At 28.3% G+C, this 10625-nt stretch overlaps 1 protein-coding gene across 1 annotated transcript; it reads right to left on the reverse strand.

Moving 5' to 3' along the window:
- Positions 1-7412: 7412 nt before the first annotated feature.
- Positions 7413-10341, reverse strand: LOC102596080 (transcription factor bHLH137-like). Its single transcript, XM_006363912.2, has 8 exons — positions 9856-10341; positions 9605-9760; positions 9117-9182; positions 8899-8967; positions 8717-8806; positions 8426-8593; positions 7970-8104; positions 7413-7862 (listed from the first exon to the last, which is right to left on the reverse strand). Exons 1-7 carry the CDS (start codon positions 10228-10230, stop codon positions 8012-8014), a joined length of 1017 nt encoding a protein of 338 aa, XP_006363974.1. The 5' UTR covers positions 10231-10341; the 3' UTR covers positions 7413-7862; positions 7970-8011.
- Positions 10342-10625: the final 284 nt, after the last annotated feature.

Raw genomic sequence — 10625 nt, forward strand, 5'->3', positions numbered from 1 at the left:
TCTTGAAACTCAATGATTGAAAACCTGGCGTTGTTACAACGACACGTATACATATCAACAAGTAACTTTTTGAATGATGACATGGCATGCTAAATATCCAAGAGTTAATATTCCAATTGTATATATTATAGGAAAAAAAGCTATGGTTGAAATGAAACAATATATGTTTATAAAGTTTTACGACTTTTATTTTTATAATAACAAATTGAAATGATACAATTGTGCTGGATAAATAGAAGGGCCTACTAATTGAGTTTGAAAGGTTCCAACAATTGATTAACTTTCAAATGATGATAGCCATTACTTTTTCCTTGTCGAAAGCTAATAGTTATTAGTATTGTACTATTTTTAAACTAATCGATTAAGAAAAGAATTCCAGAATCCATCTGGAAAGTTAAGCAATTATTGAATTTATTATTTCAATCGTTCTAAAATAAGTGTCGATTTAATTTATTTTATGTGTATTAAGAAAAACAGAAAGTAGTAACTTCTTGTTATTAATCAATGCTAGACTGCTACTTCTGGTCTGTAATTTATATTTTGTTCGGATGGTTGTTACCTATTGTATTGTGTTATATATCCGTTTAAACGATTTAAATTTTATTATATTATATTATTAAATTCATTATTATGTAGGTCCTACGATGTAACGGCTGAACTTTGACAACATTTTATCCCGAAGTATGAAGAAGCGAAGAAGATGAAAAAGCAATCTAATTAAAATTTATAAAATGTGATTAAATATTATATAAATACAAATATTGGCTAAGACTTATACAGTGGTTCTAAATATGATATTTGTATGGAAGCTCGACTTATTCAAAATCACATTATGTAAGATCCCATTCGAAAGAAAATGCTCCCTATCAAAAACTTTCCATATAAGTAGATTTGACTTACCTTAAAGTCTCAAGATCGAGTGCATTAATTAGTCGTACGTGTTGTCTAATCAATTTATTTTATTAATGTAAATTATTAGTTCCCAAGTAATAGAGTATATTTGGTTTCGACAAACAAAATTATTTTTTAATTATTGGAACATGCGAATATTTTCTCATTGATTTTAAAAGTAATTCTTTGGAACTAACATTTTGGTTTTATAAATTAATTTTGATTTTTTAGTACAAGAATTAAACCCTGATTCAGATTAATCAAATCATAATTTTCTTGTCCACAGTCTGTGGATATAAGTTAATCTCATAAAACTAATATATAATAATAATAATAATAATGAATAGATTTTGTGCATAATAAAAGCCAAGTATGTGCTTAACCAATCATAAGCACTTCCCCTGGTCGGTAGGAAGTTCTTGAGAGTACAACATAATTTTGTATTAAATATTTGGAGTTAAATGGAAGATTCAAGTTATTTATTAAAATATATAGATATAAAAGCAGTCCCCATAGTATTTTGCTTCAAGTTTTCGTTGTATTAAATTACTGTTGATTTGTCGTGTTTTTTAAAAAAATATTCTGTGGTGATTTTTTTACTTTTGAAATTCCATTTTTCATACATGCTCTGAATTGTTTTTTCTTTTAAGTTAAAGAATTATCAAAAATGATTGATAAGATCTATTTATATTCTATCTTCCACAGATTTTATTACGTTGAGTATGTTGTTGAACTCCCCCCACCCGCACCCCACCCACCAAAAAAGGGGAAATATTTCCCAAAATGAAGTGAATGATTTTGCTTTCGAAGCAAGAAAAAAGGGGGGAAAACTTGTGGTAATATAGATTGACAAAGCACTATAAATTTAAGCATAATTTATTAAAGCCACGAAAGTTAATTGCCGACATTTTGTAAGGAGACGACCACTAATTTTGTTTTTTTAAAAAAAATTTGACCAAGCGATATTGGCCAAGGAATTGAAGAAATATATTATAGAAAATTTATTAAAGTAATTAAAATATTATATTTGGCAGGAAATGACAATGTGAAAAGCTAACTAATTATTATTGATGACAAACCAAAAACTGTCTGATTGGAACAATTTATAATTTTAGGATCACATAACCTCAAACTTGCCAACCTTATTCATCATTATCGTTTCCTTAATTTTGCTTTTGCCTTTTTTTTTTTGGATTTTTCTTCTTTTCGTTTGTGTCTAAAGAGATTCATGTGAGAGACCAAACGATAATATTGAGTGAGCATTTATAAAAAAAATTAAAACTATATAAATGCTAGGTGTTGATGCATTGTGAGTTCAAGTACAGACGTTTCAAAAATTCATTATTAGAAGTACTTATCATAATCAAATAACTTTTGTATTAACAGTAAAACTAATAACAACATATTTCATAATTACGGTTTGTGGAGGATAAGATATAAGGAGACCTTGGATAAAGAGACTGCTTTCGATATAGACTCTTGATTCAAAAGAAGTTTAATAAAAGATAAAAAAAAAAGGAATAACGAAAATGAATAATGGTAAAACTAGAAGAATGTAAATAGAATTTACTTTGGACAGGACATGCGCTAAGAATGTTATGTGAAGTAATATATTTTAATTTAATTAACTTATGAATTGAAATAAATGAAAGACCAAATCTCTTCATTCAATGGGCCCTTAAAGTATAATAAAACTACCAAACTGAGTTGGTATCGCTCATTTTAGAGTCTAAATACATATTGTAAGACATTCATGTTTAATTGGCATATCTAAATAGAACCTAATGAATTTTCAATATAAATGAAGATTAATCCATATAACTAAACGACCCTTAATTAATTAGGTGATTTAACTTCACATGATTATTAATTTTGTCAATGTGGGGACTATTTGGGAGACAAATTGATGAGTTGGGAGGGGGCATATGTGTCAAATCAATTAATTACTCTCTCGTCCCAGAAGTAGATAAAATTAATTTTTATTTTTAATTTAACTTTAATAGGAGTAGTAATTATTCTTGAAATACTTGCTAATTACGGAATTTATTCAAATACTAATGAAAAGTAAAGTAATTAAAAATTTCTTCTAATTAATATTTTGAAGGAGTGTATTTACGATAAATAATTTGAGGCACGAGAAATAGTTTAATCAGAACATCATTCATAGATGGAAGCACAATGTTTTTTGATAAACAGTATTATATCAAAATTGTATTTAATAAATTTGCTTAGTAAGAGGGACATAATTCATTCGAGCAGGTTCGATATGTCCACTTTTTAGCCAATTGGGACATAAAGATCGATATATATATATATTATAACATATTTATATACTAATAATTTATTCTGAAGTCTACACTAAATTTGGTTGGGAGGGTGGGGATAACCTCTTTTCTGATTAGTCATGTCTTGTTCTTTTGGCAAAATTGATGGAACTTTTAATGGAAATTTGCCATCAGACTGAGGGACAAGATAGGCAAAGAAGCCAAGCAAGGTGTCAAGTCTTAAATAAAAGCTTCTTTGCTAACTGGCTACTATTACTGAATAGATCACCATCTTCGAATTTGAGTTCTAAAAATAAAGAAATCACTGATAGAGAACATTGCTTCTCTCATGAACGTCCTTACATGATGTGAATCAAGATTAGTGAAGACCATCAAATTTGTGAATAGTGTGTGGGGATCTTTCTATTTCATTATTAATAATATAGCAACATAAAAAGAATGATATATGGAGCATTGGAGTGTGATGTTTAAATATAATTGGAGTCCTCTAATTGTATGGGACACTAAGTTGTTCAAGAGCATTAAAAATTGACAAATCAAGGGAATTAGAAAGAGATTATAATTAAGTGGGGCTTATCATTGGATGAATATTGTAACAAACTAAAGATTTGCAAATCTCTGATTGGCATGTAGGTAGTAATTAGTAGGGATAAAATAAACTGTGACTGTTCCAACATGTGGCTCTAAAATCCTTTATGTCTCCTTGAAACAAGAAAATCACATGGAAAGGTCTTTATAATTCATATACAATTGGACAAGAAATCACTTATAAATAGTGTTTAAGATGGTAGTACCTTCTTTTTTTTAACCTCCTAGCTTACTTTTCATAGCTGATTTAATTCCCCTAATGATTGTTTAAGTGAATATTAGATCTGATCCTAATCATTGTTTAAGGGAATACTTTTAATCCACTATCATTTCATAATTATGAATTAAGTACTCCTTTCAATGTCATTTTACTTTGGCCTTGTATAAAAAAAAAATATTTTATTTTATTTGTCTATTTTTAGTATAACAAGGGAGTTGTATTAATAAGGTTAGAATTTCAAAGCATTATTAAGAATGTTAGTTCAGTAAAATACATATTTAATTAAAATTTTAAAAAAATATTTCAGATCAATATGTGTCAAGTAATATGAAATATAGGGAGCGAGAAATTTAATCAAAATGATCAAGCTAAAAGGTTGGTCCTAGCTAGGTGTTTCTGGAATATTGACTATATCATATATGGAGATGCATGCACTAATATAATTAGTAGGGTTAGTCAGAGTATTTGCTTTTATCCTCCAGGTCAAGGTGGTGCAGTCTTGTCAATATTATTTCATTGTTCTGAAAAAAAATGATATTCAGTAAGAAAAAAGTAGTTCTTAATCACAATTTATGTGATGAAGTTTAATTAGGTATGTAATTTAGAAGATAATTTTTAAAACTTAATAAAGTTTAAAATGGATCATAATATTTGTTCACTGTTAATAATTTCATAAAAGGTAACTGGATTATTAAAATTATTTTCTAAATAAGAAAAGATAATATATTTTTTGGAGAGACAAAAAGAGGAGAGAGAGAGAGTATATGATATACATAAATACATAAATTGGTATAAATGTAGTCTTACTTATTTTTTGTTAGTCTGCTCAAAATTGAAAACCTTGTTTATATATGAGTTAAAAAAAAAGCAAATTTCACATATAACAAACATAAAAATCATATTTGTATGTTATAGCTATAGTTTGCATAATTACGCTCCATAGGAAATTTTATGTTTTGTTATGGAGCTTTTGATTTGTATAATTCGCTAGATACATCCAATTTTATACAAATTGTTCAGTTTTATATAAATTTTTTATACATTGTAATTTGTATAATAAGATCTGTATTTGTATAATTATAAGTGTATAAGATGAAAATATACGTATTTGTATTTGTTATATACATTTTTCTCTCGCTTTATACAAACACAAACGCATTTTATACATTTTATACCGAAATGTATAAAACCGCTAATTGTATACCGAAAAATGGCTAATTGTATACCAAATCAGATGGCAAAAAAATGGAATGTTTGCTGCGAATTACAAATAAAATAAACTATGATTATAACATTTAATTTGAATTCATATTTTTCTTAAATTTTTATGTACGGTTAGTTTACCATCTTTTACCCCATCAGATAATTTTAAAGGTAAATATAATAACTTGGTGAAGTAATATTAATGGTTTACCTGTTTAATAAAGTTGTAATTTACATAAGAGTAAATACTAATAATTTTAAAGGTAAATATAATAACTTGGTGAAGTAATATTAATGGTTTACCTGTTTAATAAAGTTGTAATTTACATAAGAGTAAATACTAATAATTTTAAAGGTAAATATAATAACTTGGTGAAGTAATATTAATGGTTTACCTGTTTAATAAAGTTGTAATTTACATAAGAGTAAATACTAATAATATTAAAAGGAAAGTTGAAATCTAAAGCTCTAATGCGGGCTTCCAACACGGAACAAAAGAAGTTAGAATCCTAAATGTACTCTTTAAATCATACAAAATGTCATGTCTAGTTGTTTAAAAATGGGTCATAATGTGCTCTATCCTATGCCTTATAATTCAATCGATCATAAGTGAGAAAAAATTCACAACAATTGGTGAGAAAAAAAATTCACAACAATTCAACAAAATTGCATCATAAATGCATAGTAACTAAATTGTTTTGTGAATACTCCATCTATCCCTAATTACTTATCCACTTTTGAATTGACACACATATTAAGAAAACAATTAATGACATAGTGAGTTTACCATTTTACCCCTATTTATTATGAAGTGGATGAAAAATTCTACATTTTTCAAAGTAATTAGTCATTTAATTGAGGATATAATAGGTAAAAAATATTTTTCCTTTCTTGATTTGTCAAAATAGACAAATAATTAGGGACAACTATAAAAGGAAAAGTGGACAAGTAATTAGAGACAGATGGAGTAATAAATTTTATCACTGCATTACTGCTGGGGGTGTGCACTATTCGGGTTAAACCGAATAACCAAACCAAATCAAACCGAATTTTTATTTGGATTGGGTTTTTGGTTTTTCGGATTGGTTTTGGATTAATAAATTACTTTGTTTGGTTTCTTGGCTTGGTTTCGGATTTAAAAAAATAAAAACCGAAAGAAATAAATCATCTCTCTCTCTCTCTTTATATATATATATGTTTAGAATTAAGTTGGAGTTAACCACTTTTGTCCCTTTTTGGTTATTGCCTTTCACGATGATTACATTTATATTTTATGCTTGAACATCTATAATAGGTATACTTATAAGTATTGTGTTGTAAGTTTTTCTTATGATTTATATTAGAAAGTATATTTAAGGGATTCAATATTATTACTTTGGTTATGTTACTCAATTATTAACATAACCAAAAAAAGCCGAACCAAATAGAGAAAAACCAAACCAAACTAAATTTATTTTGGATCGGATTGGGTTACACTTTTACAAAATCAAAAATCAAAAAATTCAAATCAAACCGAAAACTCGAATGCACACCCCTAATTACTGCAGTAGTACTAGAAAAAAACAGTAGTAATTTGAGCAAGTCTTTTCTCCAAGATGAAAGGCACAGTAAATCCGTTAACATAGAGCTATCCTAGCTAGGGTTAATGTTAGCCTAACACAGAAAGATTCCATAGTACAACCCTAGATATGAAAACAACTAACTCTCCATTTTTTGTGCTCACCAATCATCTCAATCCCAAAACAACACATTAAATATTAACATATATTGCTACTACAAATGTAAACATATCCAATTGTAGGGTATACAAAGTAATATGTTGATTAAAAAATTATACGGTATATATATAAAGTCAATTCTAATTTTATTTATATGATTATATTTTTATATTTTAAATCGTTTAAGTGAAATATTATGTCTTCATCAATGATGTAATAAAACAAAAAGTAAAAATAACATCAAGCAACACTCATATTTTTTTAAAATTTCTCACCCGGTATCCTGACTAAATCTAGATTCGTGCACATGGATAAAATATTCCCTAACAAAGTGATTCCATACTCAAGGAGACTCGAACACAAGACGTTTGATAATACAAGAAGAAGATGGTAATACAAAGCAACAATCATATTATATCAAGACGTTTGATAATACAAGAAGAAGATGGTAATACAAAGCAACAATCATATTATATCAAGACGTTTGATAATACAAGAAGAAGATGGTAATACAAAGCAACAATCATATTATATCAAGACGTTTGATAATACAAGAAGAAGATGGTAATACACAGCAACAATCATATTATATCATAACTAAGTACACATGGTAATACAACAAGAAAGATGTAAAAAAGAATTACATTTTTTTTCTCTAATCTAGCTAAGCTAGGGTTTTAACCACCCACCACCACCATCATCACATGGCTCTAGGATTATATAAGTCAAATATTGGACAGAACCAACAATCAAAAGGCCGGATCTCCCAAAAAGATGTGTCTCAAATAATTCTGCCTGCAGCTAGCTGATGACTTCTAAGTACTCTTTTGGCTTCCACTCATTTAATTAATTCCCAGCTTTGATAATAGGGTGATTTTACAATATAATCCTCCATGCACAAGTTATTATATACTAGAGGCTTAGCTAGTTATAGTCAGGTTTAATGGATCTAGCTCCCTGCACAAATAAACAAAAATAATTATCAGCTCTAATTATTATTTGTAGATAAATTAAAATATTGTGATATCTTTTTTTTTTCTTTTAGCACTTGATGGATTGCTCACCAAATGTTGTGTAGGGCAGGACAGTAGGGGCCTGGTGTTATATTAATGGAAAGAACAAAAGTTGTTGCTGAATCCTGACTGATTTATTATTTTTTGTCTTTGGTCATCTGCACCCCATAAGAGCTGTCCATTACCCTGAAAAAAAATTACTATTCCATGTTAGAAAATTTCACATCATGTATATTACCTAGCTATATACTATTTATCAATCATATTCTACAGTATTTTTTCTATGTATCGACGTTGATATAATATAAAACTATACTACTTATAAGGTAATTACAGGTAAATCTTCGATAACCTGATAAAAATAATAACTAATTAACCTTAGAAATAATGTGTCATCAAAATGTTGGATATCAATTCCATCATTATTGTGTCCTTTTTAGGTGTTTGTCAATTTGTGTGATTAGGAATAGATAATGACTATAAGTAGATTCAATGAATATGTAATACCTGAGGAATAGAATTAGGGAAATGGGCTTGTTGAAACATGAGTGATGTTGAATTATCCAAAAATGGATAGCCACTATTAGTGTTAGCAATTACTTCAGCTGCCTGTGATGTAGTAGTTGTGCTACCTTGCTGAATATTTGCCATTTGTGTCTCCAAGCCACTCAAACTCTGGAAAAAAAAAATCATAAAAAATGAGTCTGATTAATAATGAAGTCGAAACTTGAAAAATTAAGTTTTTAAAAGTTGTATTTGAATATAATTTTTAAAATCTATGATAAAACGCTAGCTTACCTGATCATCAGGTTTGACCATGAGTGCATCTAAGTCCATTCCAAAGTCATAGTACATTGGATTCAAAGAAGTAAGTTTCATTGAGAGAAACTGAAACATGAGAGACACAATTAGTACTAATATTTTAATTATACAATGTTAAATATAAAGGAAATTAGTGATTTATCATTCTCTTTTTTTACCTCAACTTGGTTTTGCAAAGATTGGACATAATTAATTATCTCATCCAACATAAGGGCCTTTCCAGTTACCTGATCTCATTCAAGACACATGAAATTGTCAGAAGAATTATAATTTAAAAGATTTTAAAATACTAATTTCTTGAAAAAGTGCCTTTCCATTGTACATGGAAAGACAAATAAAAGACAAAAAAAATTACTGAATTAACTTTGTCATTTACCTTGTCACAACCAGGAACAAGAGATTGCAATATCTTCATCCTTTCACTTATTTTCTCTCTCCTCACCTGAAATCATATCACAAGCTAAACAGTGAAAAAACTATTGCACATAAATAATAGTAGTAGTAGACACCAACGGTTATGATGTAGTGGTAAGTATCAAATTGGTTATGAACTCGTTTTTTATAAGAAGCATTTTAATTCAATGTGATACTTTTCAACACAAATTCAAATTTATTCAACTTGGTTTTCACACCACATCCTTAAATTTTAGTACTCATTCTGTCTCAATTTATATGACTTACTTTTCTTTTTAGTCGGTAAAAAAAAAGGACACATTACTATATAAAATAACAATTTAACTTCAAAATATTTATTTTATACCTAATGAAATAATGTACAGTCATGCAAATAATATTTCTTTCTTAAACTTCGTGTCAAATCGAACGGAGGGACTAATAGTTGAAGGGGCAAAAGTAAAATTATACCCTTTCAGCAAGACTATGGCTATCAGTTGCTTGGCCCCTTCTTGCTCTAACATGAATGTACCCTGTTGGTGCTTCTTCATTAGCTTTCTTCTCATCTTTGGCTACTAATTTGCTATTAATTTTCTTCTTTTTCCCATTATCACCCTGTTTCTCATTCTAATAAGATAAGAAAAAAAAAAACAGAGTAATCATTAATCCCATTTCCAAGAAAATGAATAATTTACAAAACAGAAATGGAAAATTAGAATTACCTTAGAATGAGCAGAAGTCATAGAAGAAGACCCTTCACTAGATTTTCTTTTCTTATCCAAAGGACTAAAATTAGCCTTATTATTATTTCCACTTTCAATTTTATCAGTAACAGAGGAAGAATCCATATCTAAGCTTATACTGCTGCTACTTTTAGGGTCGTTCATGGTTTGATCAAGGCAAAAGCTATTTTCATGAAGAATTAAATTGGAAGGGAATTCTTGTTGGTAAAATTGAGGAAAACAATTTTGTACTATACAAGAATTGTTTGGTTCCTCAAAAAAGCCAGACATCTTAATAGGAGAAGTTGGCAAAAATACTGAATCAAGAAGAAAAGGGTTATTGTGTTGTAATTGGTGTGATGAAAAAGCAGCCATCTTTTTGTTTAGTTTTGTGATTTGCTTTGGAATTCTCAATGAAAAAACAGAGGAAGTAAGAGATAATAATGGGTCTGAGAAAATCTCAAAGGGTCAGGTTTATATAAAGATGAAGAGAGAGATAGGACATAATTTTATTTTATTTTATTTTAGCTAAATATTGGAAATCTTTTTATTTTTTTTCTAGCTTATTCCCATGCATTTGACTGGTCTAATCAAAGCTTGGGGGAGGTAGGGTCTGTTAAGTTTGCTGGTAGCTTATATCTATAGACAATTCTCTGTTTATAAAAAAAATAATGAAATTTATGTTTAAGATATTAAATAATTAAGTAGATAATGAGTATGAATAAGTCATTATAGAGAAGAGATCTTGAGCTAGAGTTTTGTTGAATACT

This window comes from Solanum tuberosum, unplaced genomic scaffold (assembly GCF_000226075.1).
Source record: "Solanum tuberosum cultivar DM 1-3 516 R44 unplaced genomic scaffold, SolTub_3.0 scf00473, whole genome shotgun sequence".
In the NCBI taxonomy this organism is placed as follows: Eukaryota; Viridiplantae; Streptophyta; class Magnoliopsida; order Solanales; family Solanaceae; genus Solanum; species Solanum tuberosum.